Source organism: Plecotus auritus (assembly GCF_963455305.1).
Source record: "Plecotus auritus genome assembly, chromosome: 11".
NCBI classification, from domain to species: domain Eukaryota; kingdom Metazoa; phylum Chordata; class Mammalia; order Chiroptera; family Vespertilionidae; genus Plecotus; species Plecotus auritus.
The window spans coordinates 11610814-11629870 of record NC_137777.1 but is presented as its reverse complement, the minus strand read 5'-3'; the positions used below and the strand labels follow the sequence as shown (position 1 = coordinate 11629870).

The 19057-nt window shown below is 46.7% G+C and overlaps 1 protein-coding gene across 1 annotated transcript in view; it reads right to left on the bottom strand.

Annotated features, from left to right (window-relative positions):
• LAPTM4B (lysosomal protein transmembrane 4 beta) overlaps nt 1–18620 on the bottom strand; it is a 38712-nt gene extending 20092 nt beyond the window's left edge. Inside the window, exon 1 of the mRNA XM_080646127.1 lies at nt 18000–18620. Within this exon, the coding sequence (XP_080502253.1) occupies nt 18000–18098 (99 nt within the window). The 5' untranslated portion in view covers nt 18099–18620. The remainder of the gene's footprint in view (nt 1–17999) is intronic.
• Nucleotides 18621–19057: the final 437 nt, after the last annotated feature.

The window sequence follows — 19057 nt, the reverse complement described above, 5'->3', positions numbered from 1 at the left end:
TCTCCCTTGGGCACTTCAAACTCAGCTCATCTGAGAGGAAATCATCTTCCCGAAGATCTCCCACCTCTGTGCTTCTTAGTCTGTTCTCCATCTTAAAAAATAGCATCACTACTAATGATTCAACACGGAAAACACTCGGGCACTGTGCTAAGTGCTTTATGTGGATCTTCTCTCTTAAGTTCTGCAATAGCCTAATGAAGTAGGTGCTATATTATCCCATTTTATAGATGAGAGAACTGAGGCTCAGGGGTTAAGATCATTGCCCACGCACCTAGCCGGTTTGGCTCAATGGTTATAGAGCGTTGGGCCCACGGACTGAAGGGTCTCGGGTTCAGTTCCGTCAAGGGCTCGTACCTGGGTTGTAGGCTCAATTCCTGGCGCTGGTTGGGGTGCGTGCAAGAGGCAACCAATGTGTCTCTCTCACACCCATGTTTCTGTTTCTCCCCTGCCCTTCCACTCTCTCTAAAAACCAACAGAAAAAATATCCTCAGGTGAAGATTAACCAAAAAAAAAAAAAAGAAGAAGAAAAGAACATTGCCCAAGATCAGGCAGTAAACAAATGTAGAAATGGGATATGAATCCAGGAATTTCAATTCCAAAACCTAAACTCTTAAAGTCTCCGGCCGTCTTAGAAACCTGATTATCTTTGGGTTTGCCATCTTCCTTATCCCCTCCATCCAACCAACTGCAAAATTATGACCATTCACCTTCTGCATTTCTATTTCCTTCGTTCTTCCCAGCTGCCCCTGCTGCACGCTCTGCACGTGCGCCCGGCGGAGGGCGGAGGAGCAGCCGCTCTGGAGGTCAGCTGAGGCGGGGGCTGAGGCGGGTTGTTATTTCTCCTTATTCCTGGGTTTAGAAACGTATGATCGACCTCTCTGTTTCGCTCTTGCCAAAAGGAAAAGATGAATGATCTTCATACAGAGAGAAAATTCTTTTACTAACTACAGAATTACCTACCATAAAGTCATATTTAGAACCACTTATTTACAGAAGGGGTTCAAATCGGTCATTTGTTTTACAAAACGTCCATCCACTTGGAACCCATGTTTAAGTGGCGATCCCAAATGGTTAGCATTAGTGTAGGGTTTAGAATTATTTTATTTTCTTCCTCTACCTTCCAAATTGATCTGCTTTTTGAAAAATATCATTACAAAAAATGAGAATAGCAATTTCCAGGAGTATACATATATCACTAATTTAAATAGAAACGACAAGCATGTGGTTAAAATTTTTTTTGAGGTATGAAAGGGTGCAAAGTGAGAAGCAAACTGCCTCCTATTCCTCTCCCACAATCACCCTTCCCACAGTGTTTATAAGAGCTCCAAGTTTCTTGTTTCACGGCAAAGACCCCAAAAACTTTACGGCACATTTGAAATACACTGTGATTAGCAAAACTCTAGTTAAATAAAACTTTCCAGAACATATCCAAGGCTCGATGGGAGGTACGAGCTAGCCCCACAACTGGCACATGACCTGTGGAGAAGATGTTCTTTGATAAACTGTCACATGTTCTCAGCGTCTCACTCCCTTTATACCCTTATCTTTGGGGAAGGCAGGCCGGAGATTACCGGCTGAAATAAGATCAGATGAAACAACGTAAAACGTGTTTTGAAACATTTAAAGCGCCACACAAAGACAACATATCTGTTCTTATCACAACGAGGTCAGCTTTTACGGCTGAAAAAGAAAGAGGTACGTTGAAGGGGTGGAATAGGGAGGGTGAGAGAAGGAAAAGTGAGGGGGTGGAAAGGTTTGTCTAGTCTCAGAAGGTCCAGACTTGGGCATCCCACAGGGCTGGGTGTGGAGATGGATGTATAATAAATGTAACAAGACACCAGTGGAGAACACTAAGGAAGAATGTGATCTGATGGGCATTCAAATGCAAAATTTAGGGTAAAAAGCCTTGCAGAGAGTGACCGGCATAGAATAGCCCCTCAAATGAGTTCCCTTATCTCCTTTTCCCCGCTAATCGATTTGTTGTTCCCCTTATTCATGCATTCATTGGTTGATTCTTGTATGTGCCCTGGCCAGGGATCGAACCCGCAACTCTGGCATAGAGGGAGGGCACTCTCACCAACTGAGCTACCCGACCATGGCAATTCCCTTCCCTCTTCACACCTTAGCAAGAACCATATGAAAGGTCTCGGCTGACATCAGCTCTCCTGAGCCAGGGTTATGCAGGGGGGCTTTCCTGTCCTTGCAGTTCCAAGGGACCCGTCACCCCTTAACCAGCGTGTTCCTACGCCCCGCCCGGCTTCCTTACAATACCTTTCCTCATTGCCTACAACAGACCAGGCATTTGCTAAGCGCTTACGAAGAACTCCCCAGGACCGAGAACATGAAGTTAAACAAGTCACGGACCCAAATAACACAAAGCATAAAGCAGTACGCAGGACAAAAATTCAGAGAAGGATCCGAAGCTCCAAGGAAACGTTACTGAAGCCTGTGGCTGAGACGGGTCGCTGGGAGGTGCAACCAGGGTAGTATCTGGACAGGACTCGGAAAGAAGAGAAGGTTTTGGAACCTCAGAGGCATGCTAAAGAACAAGCTCAAATACGAGTAAGGCCACTGGGCCAGGAGCCTGTGCTAAAAATAGCAAATGGTCCAATCTGGTTGGAACACAGTATAGGGACGGAACAGTGAGGGGGTGAAACTAGAAATGCAAGCTGCACCACATGGAAGGGGGTCCTCCACACCGGGATAGGAATGTGGGGCTTTAGTTGCACAGTTAACGAAGATGCCTAAAAGGTTTTTGAGGTGCGATCTGGCATGATCAGAGCTATATCATTAGAAGCATTAGAAGTTCAAGCTGGAGGAGACTGGGAGGCCCACATGGATGAGGAAACCCATCTGGAAGCCACTGCAATAGTCCGGCCGAGAGCTGATAAGGTGATACCTACTCACCTCTAATTGTGATCTTACCTGTTAGCTCGAAAGGTTAAGGCCGTGGTCGGCAAACTGCGGCTCGCGAGCCACATGAGGCTCTTTGGCCCCTTGAGTGTGGCTCTTCCACAAAATACCACGGCCTGGGCGAGTCTATTTTGAAGAAGTGGCATTAGAAGAAGTTTAAGTTTAAAACATTTGGCTCTCAAAAGAAATTTCAATCGTTGTACTACTGTTGGTGTTTGGCTCTGTTGACTAATGAGTTTGCCGACCACTGGGTTAAGGGACTACGTTAGGTCCTATGTGTGGAAGAGCCATGGTTTGACCCCGAGGCTTGTTCACATGGAGGTGGAATTTTCAGAGACTTAGAAAGTGACTAGATACAAAGATAAAGGTGGGCAAACAAGACTGTCAGATTGCAAGCCTGGGCGACCAGATACATCTTTTTTTTTTTTTTTTTTTTTTTTAATATATTTTATTGATATTTCACAGAGAGGAAGGGAAAGGGATAGAGAGTTAGAAACATCGATGAGAGAGAAACATCGATCAGCTGCCTCCTGCACACCTCCCACTGGGGATGTGCCCGCAACCAAGGTACATGCCCTTGACCGGAATCGAACCCGGGACCCTTCAGTCCGCAGGCCGACGCTCTATCCACTGAGCCAAACCGGTTTTGGCCAGATACATCTTGTCTTTGTCAGAAATAAGGAAGATCACATGAAGGACGACTCTGACAAGGCTGATTTTAGATGCAGTGTGTTGAAAAGTACTTGCAGGCATCCAAGTCCACCTGGCCTCTGATCCTCTTTGTATGCATCCTTTGGTACCCAGGCCTGCCTCCTCCCGCTCTGACAGAGGATTGCTACCTAGTCTTGGGTGCATTCCTGCCTCCTCCCAGTCCTGAACACATCACATCATTCCTGATGACACTGTCCTGGCTACTGGTTGGTGTGTTCTTCTCAATCCAGAGTGGGCCCTGGTTCCTACACCTGGCTATGCCCTAGCTGCTCCAGTAACGATCACTGGCTGCTGTTCCACTAGCCCAGTGGTCGGCAAACTGCGGCTCGCGGGCCGCGGTTTGCTGCTCTGTTGACTAATGAGTTTGTTGACCACTGCGCTAGCCCGATGGCCCTTCTCTCTGTGCTCACAAGCCATAGATCACAGTCCAGGTCCACGTCCCCTTCCAGGTGCCCTTGTTCATGAGACAATTCGGAGAAAAAAAGACATAAAATTAAGATACGATGGCCCTAGCTGGTTTAGCTCAGTAGATAGAGCGTCGGCCTGCAGACTGAAGGATCCCAGGTTCGATTCCAGTCAAGGGCACATGCTGGTGTTGCGGGCTCGATCCCCGGTAAGGGGCGTGCAGGAGGCAGCCGATCAAGGATTCTCTCTCATCACTGATGTTTCTATCTCCCTCTCCCTTCCTCCCTGAAATCAATAAAAATTGTTAATAAAAAAAAAATAAGATGTGATGGTAAGGTCATTACACAGCACAAATGACTCACCACTATGACTTTTTAATCACAGAGTATTTCCTAATAGAAGGTGTATGTTGACACATACCGTATAATTATGCAACACCCCAATTGTTGAATGGAATTTGGCCACCATGGGTAATGTGAATGCAGCAGATGATCCAGGAGGATCTAGGAAGTGGGGGGTTGGGGGGGGGGGGGCAAGACCAGCCATGGAAACAACTGAACACGGTCAGATGGAAAAGGTCAATTACAAACGAAACCCCACAAACACTGGGTAGGAAGTACTTCCCAAAAGAGAGAAAATGAAAATTACCCAATCATCAGTTCTGACTAAGAATGAAAGGTCACCACAAATGAGAACCAAGAAGATGGTTAGACCTGCCAGCAGCAGATTATGTAATGGCCACAGCAAATCTACATGGAGAAGCAAGAGAGGGCATATTTATTTTCTCGTACATTTGGTCTTGCTTCGTCTGTTTTGGTGGGTTGTGTACAAACTGTTCCTATTGTGTTTACAAAGTGTTCCCGGGGTGTCCCATATTTTTTCCTTGTTCTTGACAATGATTACTTCCATATGTAACTCCATCCAACTTCCTCCCAATTACTTAAGCGGCATTTATTTAGTCCCTCGTATACCCTCCAGGAATCCAAAGTGCACTTCACTCTTGTCATATCAGATCCTAGATGAACAGTGAGACTTCCAGCCTGAATCTACACCACTGAAACTGCAAAATGCAATTATCCCTTCTTCAAAGCCTCAATAAAAGAAACTTAAGAACACTCAAACCCACTGAGAGAGTAATGACACAATAATCAGAAATTGGCACAGAAAGTTGCGTCCAAAAATGATTTCTGCTGACTTATCTAGTATGAAAACTTGAAACAAAAGTAGGAGAATGGCTAAATAATATCACAACCAAACAACAGAATCCTAAGCATCAAAAAATCATATCCAAAAACACTAATGACGAGAAAATGTTCACAGTACTCTAATGTTCAATGAAACTGCAGTCTAAAAATGTTCTATGATTAGGATTTTATATTTGGAATATGCTCACATGTATAAATAACGGACTAAAAACACTAAAACATACGTTATAAACCAGGTGGTAGGTTTGTAGATGACGTGTACCTTTAATTATCACTACACCTTTCCATATTTTCCAGAGTGTCTGTTTTCAGAGTCCAGAAAAAATATTTAAAGCTTCAAAGATATTTTAAGCTTTACTACAAAATATATTACAAATTATTATTATTAAATATATGACAGAATATTATTAAAACGTTATAGGAAATTATTATTAAACCTGACTCTCTACACAGAAACAATAGTGATAAGAAGATGACCAATTAACACATCTGGCTGGCATTTAAGTCAAAACTTGGAAATAGGCATAGGGGAGAAATGTCGGAGTAAAAGGGAATAATAATAATAAAGGATCTGCCCCTTCCAATGATATGAACTAGGTCTGCTGAGGACAACTAGAAAATCTGGATGAAATATAAGCAAATGCCTGTGAGAAGGCTTTAGAGAACCAACAAGGAAGTGAAGAATTACGGGCAGCAACACCCCTGGGGCACCTGTTGATTTCCAGAAAAGATGAGAGAGCAAAGGCTTGAGCGGCACTCCTGACAGTCTGCTGGGCCAGGGTGCCCAAACCTGGAGCACAAGGCCTGCTGGCTGGGGTGGAGGGCAGAATTCCCGGGGCTTTGCCATGGAGACCCTGAGGGACATAACCAAGGAAGGAAGGTGAACCAGAAATGGAGGAGGCTACAGAGAGAGACACGGCCCACTTGAGCATCCTGAATCCTGAGCTTGGATTAAGGAGATGCCCAGATGCCAGAACCCTATCAGAAGCTACCAAAATCCTTAGTCGAGAAAGAGATCACACTACGCCTCAAATCACTTCTTCAACTTTCAAATGCAATGTCCTGAACACAGGAAGCAGGATGCCTACTGTGTCCAACACTCTACTTAAAACTGGGTTGCACAAAAATGAGTAAGACATGGTCCTTGTCCCCCACAGATTAGTAGTCCAGTGGGGTAAACACACATAAACAGCCAAGTAAATTCTAATACATTAATTCATTCAAAAATTATCTACTAGGCAACCAATATATGCCTGGCATTATGTTAAGCATCACATTCTTATGGCAAACCCCTCGAGGCAGCCTATGGTCTAGTGGGGAAGAGAGTCAATACCCTGGCTGAAAACGAATTCTGCCATGCTACTGTCTACCCTAGTGAGGAAGACTTCACAGGGAAATGACTTTTTTTAACAGAAAGTAAGAGACTTTGGGAAATCCTGAGAGACAAAGATTACAGCACAATTCATTTTAGGATATCAGACTAAGTGACTAAGAATTAAAAGTTAAGCCCTAACCGCTTTGGCTCAGTGGATAGAGCATTGGCCTGCGGACTCAAGGGTCCCAGGTTCGATTTGGTCAAGGGCATGTACCTTGGTTGCGGGCACATCCCCAGTAGGGGGTGTGCAGGAGGCAGCTGATTCTCTCTCATCCATGTTCCTAACTGTCTATCCCTCTCCCTTCCTCTCTGTAAAAAAGTCAATAAAATATATTTTTTTAAAAAAAGAATTAAAAGTTAAGAGAAAGTCCAAGGAAACAAAAGCATAAAAATGAGCCACTCTGCTCATTATAATCTACCTCAAAGTTAGAGCTATAATCTAACTTTGAGTTAGAGTATAATTACAGCCAATACGGCAGTCACTAAGTTACATACTGAGGGAAAAAGACAGAGCAGTAAAATGGAAGCTGTACCTTTATTAGGACCCCATTTCAACAGGCAAAATTTTAATATTCAACAAAGCCCTTGGATTGACCTGTAGCCCACAGCCACCATCCTTTTAGCATGTCTTCCTCCTGGGCGATGAAGAAACCACTACACACACCACTTTATACCACTGATGAAATGAAGTTCTTCCTCCTCTGTGACACCGTTCTACAGATGGAGACTCTGGGGACTTCAGGGAAAGCCAGGTCAAGCACATATCATGGTCCAGGATTATGGACTCGATCCTGGGTCCCTTGCTTACAAATATCACCCACGGTCTTTCCAGTAACTCAGGCTCCTCCCAAGAAGTCACCCCATTGCATTCACAAGCCCTGGCTGACCCTGCCAACCAGCCACCTGTCAGCAGGCTCGGAATTCCTTCCAAGGGAGTGCTCCGCACAGCCGCTCTCGAGGCGAGGCGACGGGAGGCTGGCCAGCGGGATGAAACCGCCTTGCCGCCCGGCAGCAGCTATCGCAGTATCTCTGGGCAGACTCGGCTGGGCCCTGATCTTCACGCTCAGGCGGAGGCGCCATTATATTCTTTGAATATCCAGGGTCCACATGGTAAACGGGAAGGATGTCCGGACAGCTAACAGAGGCAAAGAGGATGATCCCCGGGTTGAGACCAGAAAGAGGAATGCAGTTCAAAGGGCCTTTGGGAAACTTCCAGGAGGGGATGGAGGCGAGTGGGAGAACAAGTGTGTCGTAAAGAACATTCTGGGCCTCTGAATGTGAAGACAGGCCTAGTCCATAGCGTAGTTTAGATGGGCTATCGAGACATAAACTCTGTGTATTAAAAAGAAGTATCAAGCACTAAAGGGTTAGAAGAAATCATGATCTTTTAGGTACTAGTCCAGGGGTGGGCAAACTTTTTGACTCGAGGGCCACAATGGGTTCTTAAACTGGACCGGAGGGCCGGAACAAAAGCATGGATGGAGTGTTTGTGGGAACTAATATAAATTCAAAGTAAAGGAGCGGAGGGGAGAGCAAGAGAACCGGATAGAGCCGAAACTGGTTTGGCTCAGTGGGTAGAGCGTCGGCCTGCGGACTGAAGGGTCCCGGGTTCGATTCCGGTCAAGGGCATGTACCTTGGCTGCGGGCACATCCCCAGTAGGAGGTGTGCAGGAGGCAGCTGATCGATGTTTCTAACTCTCTCTCCCTCTCCCTTCCTCTCTGTAAAAAATCAATAAAATATATTTTTAAAAAATAAATTTAAAAAAAAAAAAAAAAAAAAAAAGGCCCTAACCGGTTTGGCTCAGTGGATAGAGCGTCGGCCTGCGGACTCAAGGGTCCCAGGTTCGATTCCGGCCAAGGGCATGTACCTTGGTTGCAGGCACATACCCAGTGGGGAGTGTGCAAAAGGCAGCTGATCGATGTTTCTCTCTCATCGATGTTTCTGACTCTCTATCCTTCTCCCTTCCTCTCTGTAAAAAATCAATAAAATATATTAAAAAAAAAAAAAAAAGAACCAGATAGAACAGCCGGATCCGGCCCGCAGGCCGTAGTTTGCCCACGGCTGTACTAGTCCGAGGCTATCATAACCTTCATTTTTTTTTTTTCCCCTTGAGAATCAGATTTTCACTCTAATAAAAATCATTAGCGCTCAGCCAGTGTGGATCAGTGGTTGAGCATCGACCTATGAACCAGGAGGTCATGGTTCGATTCCTGGTCAAGGCATGTGCCCGGGTTGCAGGCTCAATCCCCAGTAGGGGGCACGCAGGAAGCAGCCGATCAATGATTCTCTCTCATCATTGATGTTTCTATCTCTCTCTCTCTCTCTCTCTCTCTCTCCCCTCCTCTCCCTTCCTCTCTGAAATCAATAAAAATATATTAAAAAAACACAAACAAAATACAGGATCCCATCTCTGGTCCAGGAAGGCTGAGGACTCACTAAGAAAGGGCCTAATTCTGATGCATCCCATCCCGTCTTCCCTGGCGACCCTGTAAGTGCTTCTTTTTCCCCAACCTACGATGCCTCCGTCTTTGCAACCCTTCAGCCTTCTGTTAGTCAACACAAATGTGAGTACCTACTGTGTGCCAGGTATTACTGCTTCACCATCTCTGCACTCTGGAACCAAGGAGCCTTGTAATTCTAGCAGCCCAAGGTTAATGAAAGAAATAAGCTCACACTTATTTTTACTAATATTTTGAAATTGCATTCCTTCAAACATTTTTTGGCCCCCACAGAACGTTTCCTTGCAAGCTGCAACTGCGAAGAGGCAACTCTAAACCTTTAAAAGTGTAAGAACAGCCCTAGCTGGTTTGGCTCAGTGGATAGAGCGTCGGCCTGCGGACTGAAAGGTCCCAGGTTCAATTCCGGTCAAGGGCATGTAACTTGGTTGTGGGCACATCCCCAGTAGGAGGTGTGCAGGAGGCAGCTGAATTGGTGTCTCTCTCTCATCGATGTTTCTAACTCTCTATCCCTCTCCCTTCCTCTCTGTAAAAAATCAATAAAATATATTTTAAAAAATAAAAATAAAAGTGTAAGAACAATTGAAGAAGTGTGTCTTTGCTTAACTTGTACTTTGCTTTAAGAAAAATGGGTTAACCACTTGACAGCTCTTCAAGAACTCTTAACAAGGCTCCAGCAGCTCTAAGAGCCAGTGGAGCTGGGAGGGAGGAGAAAGCAGGAGTTATTCGGCTAAGGCTCACCCATTATTTCCATTACCTCTTTATGAACAAAATAACACATCTGACCGAAGAGGGTGGGGTGGCAGGGGAGAACTAAGTGTGTGGCCTCCTCCTTCCCGGCAGAGACTCAAAGTAAGCCGACAAAACAAATACACTGCACATCCAGTTAAACATAATGCACAACCTAGGGCAAAATACATGTGAACCACTTCAGCACTTGGTGCTTTATGAGTTAAGTGAGATACAGTTAAAGTGGGTACCAGGGAGAGTAATATTAACCAGTTACCTGCCACGATATTTAGAGTTTAATTAAAAAAGATCCGCCGCTTGCGTCCATAGATGCGGATGGCGTACAAATGGTTAATGAAACAGCTTTGATGGCAATCTTTATCTCTCGGCCAGCCCATCCTTAAAATGTTCCTTTTTAAATTTTTTAATTGATTTTAAAGAGTGGGAGAGAGAGAAACATCATCGGCTGCCTCCTGCACACACCCTGATGGGGGAATCGAACCTGCCACCTTTTGGTGTACGGGACGATGCTCCAACCAACTGAACCACGTTGGTCAGGTCTTCAAAAATTTCTGATGAATATCTGCTATAATGTACATCAAAATTTAAAAAGATATTGAATACCACTGAAATCTTCACTAGCCAATATTTTATAGAACTGCCCTGGATCCTTTATATTAGGTCGAGGAGGGGTGCAGAGAGGGGGGTCTGTACTTTTATAAAGGGCTTATTGGAGATATCCCACAAATCCGGTAGCCCTCACTATTCAAAGTTATTCAGTTTCTGAATGCAGATCAAAAAAAGTCTGGCTGGCAAGAGAGACTTGGGTCGTTGGCTAAGGAGTAACAATTCCCATCCATAGCCTTTGCACCATTAGCAAATGAAAGACTTGTGCTGGAAAGACTAGCGCCTGCTGTATCTCACAGCTGGAGGACTGGGACATACATACCCCTTTCCGGTTTCCCAGCTACCTAAAACAGCCTGCCTGTGAATCTTCCTTAAAAACTGCTCTTATTCTATCACCCCGTGGAGAGTTCTTCAAGGCCTCCCCACTACCTACAAAGTAATGTTCAAACGTCAGCCTAGTATTTCAGTCTTTTACCAGCTTCTGTAGTATGGGAAACACTAGACAATAAGGCAGACATAAGTACTATGAGTTAGTCCAGGGGTCCTCAAACTTTTTAAACAGGGGGCCAGTTCACTGTCCCTCAGACCGTTGGAGGGCCGGACTATAGTTTAAAAAAAAAACTATGAACAAATTCCTATGCGCACTGCGGGCCCGGGACGAGTCGGCTGCTAAGCAGGACAGGCAGCGGCACCTGGCGGGCCGGATAAATGTCCTCGGCGGGCCGCATGTGGCCTGCGGGCCGTAGTTTGAGGACCCCTGATAGTCCATATTCTGCCCTGGACTTACAGACCCAGTTCCAGACTGACAGCTGGAAAGAAACGATTAATCTTTAATGAGACCATATCCCCATCTCCTGTGACCGTCCCCAGGGCGGCTTTGCGGCCTAAATGAGAACAAATGTGAAAACCCACTGAAAACAACTATCAATCACTCGACAAATACAAGCTGTCAGTTTTACTGTCCAGACAAAAATCAATAGTTATTGCACCGGAGCTTCCCGGGATACAGAGACCCTATCGGGCTCGGGCCCACAAGCAAGCTGTGACCTTCAAAATGAACTAGTTGATTATCTGAAAGGCCAGGTCAGAAAGCCAATGAGACCAGCTACTCGGAGCTTTCATCCTTTATCATCTGATACATGGCCAACTACCCTATGAATAGTATCTGGCACCAGGAGGCGTTCAGTATGTTTTTGCTGAACGACTAAGTTCCTAAAATACATTTGGATAAGCCCTGGCTGGTGTGGCTCCGTGTTCGTTGATTGGAGTGTCGTCCCGTACACCAGACGGTGGCGGTTTCGATTCCCAGTCAGGGCACATGCCCAGGTTTTGGGTTCAATTTCACTGTCGAGTGTCCCAGAGGCAACTGATCAATGTTCCTTTCTCTCTCTTTCCCTCCCTCTCTTCCTCTCTCTCAAATCAATAAAAGAATAAAAAATATAAAAACATATCCTGGAATTGTTACCAGAAAGGGGACCTGGCCCTGAGAGGGTCTGCCTAGGGCCAGCAGTAGGTGTGGGTTCTTGACTTTGTGCAGGAAAAAGTTCACCACAGGAGTCCAGGTGAAGTTTAGAGAACCTTTGTGAAAGCTGGGGACATCAACAAGGGCTGGGATGCCCCGGTTTGGCTCAGTGGATAGAGCGTCGGCCTGCAGACTGAAGGGTCACAGGTTCGATTCCAGGCAAGGGCACATGCCCGGGTTGCGGGCTCAATCCCCAGTAGGGGGCGTGCAGGAGGCAGCCGATCAATGATTCTCTCTCATCACTGATGTTTCTATCTCTCTATCCCTCTCCCTTCCTCTCTGAAATCAATAAATATTAAAAAAAATAAAAATTAAAAAAAGAAAGGGCTGGGAACTGAGCCAGGTGGGCTGCTTTGGCTAAGAAGTCAGAGAGAAGGGGGCTTGGGCACAGGTTCAGGGGGTCGGTCTGTCTGGGAGGACCTGCTGACGGCTGGTGCCCTTTGCTGCCCTGGTTGCAAGCCTGGGGGGCCCCTCAGAGTTTAGGAGATGCATGCCTGTGGGGGAAGGAGAAGGCGGAGGAGGGGAGAGAGGGGGGCACGCCTGGGCAGGAGAGCACACGCTGGGTCCTTTGTCTTGAGGCTTTTATCTCTCTCTGGCAGGTGGAAATCTTAGGGCAGGTCTCAGGGAAGGTTTCAACAGAATATTCAGCTTTATGCTGATGTACCAAAATGAGGTTTATTTTCATTTGTCCTTGAGCATGGTTGGCAAATGGCACTACTTAGATTCCTGTCCCTGACTCCCGGGGTAGGGTGGTTGGGGAGAAGTGCAAACCATTTACTCTGAAGTGCCCCTGGCTTTGGGAAGATAGGATTTACTAGGTGGCTGCAAACTGCTGTTCCACTATTTGTCTCACGTTCCCCTGTTACACTTGTCCTGGCTCACCAGCCCGTCTCAGAATGAGGATTTAAGAAACACACACTTAGCTGAAACCGGTTTGGCTCAGTGGATAGAGCGTCGGCCTGTGGACTGAAGGGTCCCGGGTTCGATTCCGGTCAAGGGCATGTACCTTGGTTGCGGGCACATCCCCAGTGGGAGGTGTGCAGGAGGCAGCTGATCGATGTTTCTCTCTCATCGATGTTTCTAGCTCTCTATCCCTCTCCCTTCCTCTCTGTAAAATATCAATAAATATATTTAAAAAATAAAAAAAGAAGCAACACACGCTTGGATGATGATAAAAAGGATAATATGCACCAAGGATGACCCAGGCCTGGTATCCAAGACAAGCTTTCAGCTACCAGTACCGTTTCTGGCTAAAAGCAGTTGGGGGAGCAGGTGGTCATGTCCCAGGGCAGTATTTTTCCCTAACGAAAGTCAATCTTCCCCTCAACTGAGTCTGTTTGTTGTCTTTTTGCATTTAGGATAACATACCTGATAACAAAACTTTAGAATAACAAAACAGTAATTTCCTTTCCTCCCCCCTCCCCGCAAAGCACCATAGGGGAGACCACAAATCCCTTCATTATTGTTACTGTGTTAATTGTTGACTGTTAACTATCTTGTACCCACCTACATTAAAAAAAAAAAAAAAAAAAAAAGTATGTTTTTATTGTTTTCAGAGAGGAAGGGAGAGAGATGAGAATCATCAATCAGCTGCCTCCTGCACACCCCCTATAGGGGGTTCTGCCGGCTACCTGGGCATGTGCCCTGACCAGGAATCGAACCTCTGTCAGGGGCAGAAATATAATACTGGGGACCAGCTATTATAAGAAATAAAATAAGAACTATTAACCATGCTCTGTTAACCATGATGGTTCTATTCTGATTAGGAAAAGCACATGCTAACCTGGCTGAGGGTTGCATGCTCTGGGACATGAGCGCTAACATCAGAATGCGTTCCATCCTTCGTTCCCCAACTGCCTATCATTGTGGAAATGGCTGAAACAATCTAGTCCTGGAGGCACCAGCTCTTTACAAGCCCCAGCGCCCCACTGTCTGTAACCTGCTCCTGCGACACACCCATCCCCCAGCCGGCATGGTTTGTGACCTGAAGTGATTATACCGTGCCCACGTCCCCATGCCTGTAATCCCTACTTTCCCACTTCATCTTTGTCCTTCTACCCAATATAAGCATCTGGCTTATGGGGGAGAGGGAGAGCAGACTTTCGTGGATGCCCTGCTGCTCTCCCATAATGCCGGCAGTATTGGGATAAACGCTCATCTATGATTCAACCCTGTCGGCTTAGTGTGATGGGCAGCCTGGACCCATTGGTTGTCTGGCTGGTGTCACCTCAACCTCCTGGTTCATGGGTCGATGCTCAGCCACTGCCAGGCTATGCATTTTACTTTTTATCCAAGACCAGAGGTTTCCCTGCTTTACTATCTCCCATCTCCCGACTCTATCCCCAATGGATTTCATGAGGTAGCCCCCATACACCTCCCGCTTTGATTTTGATGTATAAAGTAAGTGGCAAAACTGCCATTTTTCGGAACATTTTCTCAATCCGTTGAGATTTTGCTTCCCAGCAATTGTCTTCAGTTTGGCTCAGATAAACTCATAAAAATTCTCTACAGATTTGAACACTGACAGTTCTTACAAATCAATAAAAAAGACAAAACCCTCCAAAATAGGCAATAAATAGCACTTCACAAAGAAAGATATATGATTGGCCAATAAACAAAGATAAACTTTCCACATCATTTGTCATGAGGAAATGCAAACTAAAGTCACCCTGAGTTGACGCTACCTACCCGCCCAAATGGCTAAAATTAAAGACTAACATCCAAATGCTGACAAGGATGTAGAGCAACTGAAACTTCATACACTGCTGGTTGGAGTGTAAAATGGCAGAACTGTGTTGGAAAACTGGTTGACACTTGCCTCTGACCAGCAATTCCATATCTACGTATTTACTCAAGAGAAATAAAAACATACATGTCCACAAAAAGTCTTGTGCAAGAATATTCAGAGCAGCTTTATCCATAGTAGCCCCAAACTGGAAACAATCCAAATGTCCATTGTCTGGCAAGTGGATAAACAAACTGCGGTATATTCATACAATAATATAATACTCAGCGATAAAAAGGAACAAGCCACTAATATACTCCAACAACATAAATGGTCATGCTAAGTGAAAGAAACTAGGTACAAAGGAACACATACAATATTAATTCCACTTATATGAACAGGTAAAACTCGCCTGTGGAGGGGGGATGTGTGTGGCAGGGATTAACTGGGAAGAGACACAAGGGAACTTTTTGGAAATGTTCTCTAGGGATGTGGGTTTACACAGGCACCTGCATTTGTCAGCTTAATGAACTGTACCCTTAATATTGGTGGATTTCACCACATGTGAATTATGCCTCAATAAAAGAAAAAATAAAACAAAGACAAATTTAAAAATCTCTAATATAAATACCTGATTCAATATGCTTTGTTACTGGACCTAAGGAAACACTTACCATTCCAAGGCAAAAACAAAAGACACACACACACAACTTTTAAAAAATAAAACAGTGAAAACAGGATAGACTCAAACATTCCTCAGACTACCAACCAACAATGGGACCTACTGTAAACCTGAGCTCTCCTGGCCTCGGTTTTCTCATCTATAAAATGGGAGGAAGAGCCCTGAGTGGTGTGGCTCAGTTGGTTGGAGTGTGGTCCTGTGAAGTAGGGGTGGGTGCAGGAGGCAAAGGATCAAAATTCCTTCCTTCCTCCCTTCCTCCCTTCCTTCCTTCCTTCCTTCTTTCCTTCCTTCCTTCCTTCCTTTCTTCTCTCTCTCTCTCTCTCTCTCTCTCTCTCTCTCTCTCTCTCTCTCTCTCTCTCCTCTTCCCTCCCTCTCTAAAGAAACAAACAAATTAAAAAAAAAATTTTTTTAATGGGAATTAAATCATTACTTCACCAGGATTACATAAAAATTAAGTTTATGCAAATCTAGCATAGTACCTGGCACACTGAACTTGAAGAAATGGTGGTGGTAGGAAACAATTAGAAAATGCATGAATAAGGTCCATTTTACCTACCTGGCACTGATTTATAAGTTTAAGAAAGAACCCTTCCAGGGGACTCTTATTTGAACATCTTCCCATCAGCCTACCCTTTTTTTCCTGAAAACCTGCCCCCCCTTCCTGATAACTGATTGCATTCCAGCCACGTGGCTGGTGAGAGGAGCGGGCGGGTGGGGGAAGAAGGGAGAGGTGCCTTGTTCTCCCGTGGCCCTGGCTTAACACTGTTCATGTAAATCAACGTTTTGGATAACCAAATTCCATGTAGAGGTAGTCTCAATTGTTTTATGAAATAAAAAATACTTTCAATACAGATTACCAGTACTTAAGCCAGGTTTCCCATTAACTAGGTTTACCTAACGTGGCATTCTTACATCTGCCGGGAAGTTTTCTAACCTTTCAAAGGGCCATATATTTCCAAACGCTAAGACATGCACCCCAATCACTTTCCACAAAGAGCATGCTCCACCGTGGAGAGAGCGAGCACAGTGTTCTCCTTTTAGCACAGGGCTCCTGTCGGGTTGGCTTACCGCCAGCAATGGGCTCAAGTAGATTTATCCTTTGCATAGATCACATCACTTAGTGCATTTGCCTAATGCGGTGCCCTAGATTTTACAAATCACATTCACTGATGTACGTGCAAGTCTGCAAATTTAAATGTTTTCAAGGATACAAGTCATTTGTATAAAATAGTCTGTCTTGATTATCAATAAAAGCACAAAATATTCTGAAGTCTCCTCCTATCTGCTTGCTATACAGTCGTTTTAAATTTCTGTAAAGGATTTCCTGGTTTTTAGCAAAGTTAGGGTTGAGCCATGACACGAGTTCTATCTGCATTCGCACTGAACAATATAGTAAACCCCACATACCCAAGACCTGTCTGAAACCTTTCAAGGCCAAAAAGTTCTATTGTGTGTCCTGGGTACTGAATAAAGCAAAGATGAAACTATAAAATAGCAGAGAAGACCATAGTCCCCAGGAGAAAATGTTTTGCTTAAATGGCACAACTACACAATTCGATATAATGTCCATAATATATATAGGCACCTGAATATCTTTCAACAAAAAACTGATAATTAAGAAATTTGTATTCTCACTAATGAAGTCCTATATGCTATCTTACTACCATGTTTAAGGGATTTCCTCATGATGCAGTGGTATTCACTTGAAAAGTGGCTCAGGTGTGACCCTCCATCAAGATGTCACAAAACTTGAAAGTGAAATGCAAGGGGACCCAACTTCCACGTTGGCACAGCCTAGGGGTGCCCACAATCCACCTGGAGCAGGCGCTGGGAGGGGCCCTCGGGTTTCCTCGCTGCCCCTGAGAATCACTGCTCCCATACAAACAACATCTTCCAAAGTTCCAACCTTAAGAAGGAAATCAGACTTGCCTGCGGTCTGATAAGAAAGGTATAGGGATCACCTGCCGATACGCAGAAAAATGGGTGTAAAATGGCTTCCCTGGGCCGATCGGAAGGCAATAAATCACAAGGAAATCCCTTCCTAGGGCTTTGCAACAGAAGTTGGGGGGGAGGGGGGATCGTTCACAGAGCGACATGAACCCTCAACCATTTCATCTCGGACCCGAACGCGCGCAGCCCGAGGCCAGGTGTGGGCAGGGAGCTTGGGCGCACGGGTGACTAACGTGCCCGGCCACCCCCCGGCGCCGTGCAGACCCGTCGGGACACAAAGCCACCGGGCGCTGGAAGAAAGGAAGGGAAACACGTGCTCCTCAGATAAGACCCGAGGTCTCCGGCCACCAAGTGCGCTTTCCTCCGAAACCGCGGCCGCAGCGCGCTGTGCCCAGGGCTTTGGGGCGCGCCCCGGCCCACCCGGGACCCCGAAACGCCCCCAACTCCCAGCCCCGACCCGAACCCGCCACAGGCTGGCCGAGCCGGGGCAGCCGCGGACAAGAATTAAGTTTCTAATAATGTAACTTGAGGCGGATTAGCGTTCGGCCTTCGGATCAGCCAACCGAAGGCCGAACCAGGAGCCAACTCGCGGCCTGAACAGCGCAGCGCAGCGCGGGCGGGGGCCCCGGGATCCCGGGGGCGCTGGCGCCTCCTCCCGCAGGTGCGCCCCGCGCGTCCCCACGGCCCTCCGCGCTCACCAGGTACGAGACGCCGAGCAGGATGGTGCCCGTGCGCACATGGCAGCACAGGCAGCAGCTGTTGGAGTAGAACCGCGTCCAGGGCGCGACCATCTTCATCGCTCCGACCGCGGGCAGAGGCGCGAGCGCCGCTCAAGTTTGCGGGACCCTCGGCGCGTCGCTTCGGCCGCCACGCGGGGCTGCTGCTCCTCGGCCTCTGCGGCTCCGGCCCCCTCGCTGCCCGTCGTCGCCGGCTGACCACCCGACCCAGGCTGCGCGCGTCCTCGAAAGCTCCGAGCAACTGCGGCTGCTGGACTCTGCGCTCCGGAGACCGCGGGAGGAGGAGGGGCAGGCGGAGGCGGGGCGGCCGGGGCCACGTGACCCGCGCTCCAGCCCGTGATGTCACCCCGGGCTCCAGCCTGCGACGGGCGCTGCCAACCGAGAAAATCAATCAATCATCCTGCGCCGCCCGTGGGTCCCGGGTCGGCCGGCCTCGGAGTTCCGGGCCTTCCCCCTCTCTTTGGGTAACTCCATCAGGGATTGAGATTCTCTCACAGCCCCCCACCCCCGCCCCAACCCCGCACCTATCTTGCGGATAATCTGCTGGTGCAGTGCTATCTCCGCTGGCATCTTGCACACGGGAGGAGGGAGAACTGCAGGGTGTGATTCCGGTCAATGCGGTACTTTGAACCGCTGTGGACGCCGCCAGGAGCAATTTGTCTGCTTCCCAGCTCAGTTCCTGCGGTGGTCATCTCTTCCCAGAAAAGGGGATGTAAGTCAAGGACAGCCTCGCTGTGCTGTGGGCAGCGTTTTTAATCAGGGCTGCAGCTGTAAGGAAACAGTCATCAAGCCAATTGTTGGCACAAGGTCTCTGCAAGACACCACAGACCTTTAAGAGGGACTGAGAGATAGGACTCCGATTTGGGGTTCTTGTTTTGTTTGTAAGCGCGCCTGTCCTCGGTTACCCTCCGAGGGTAGGGTGAAGAAAGAAAAATGTAGTCGCTTCAGTCAATCAAGTAGGTTGAGGTGTGAGGAAAGGATTCTGTTCTTGTTTTAACTATCCTACGAACTTAAACTTT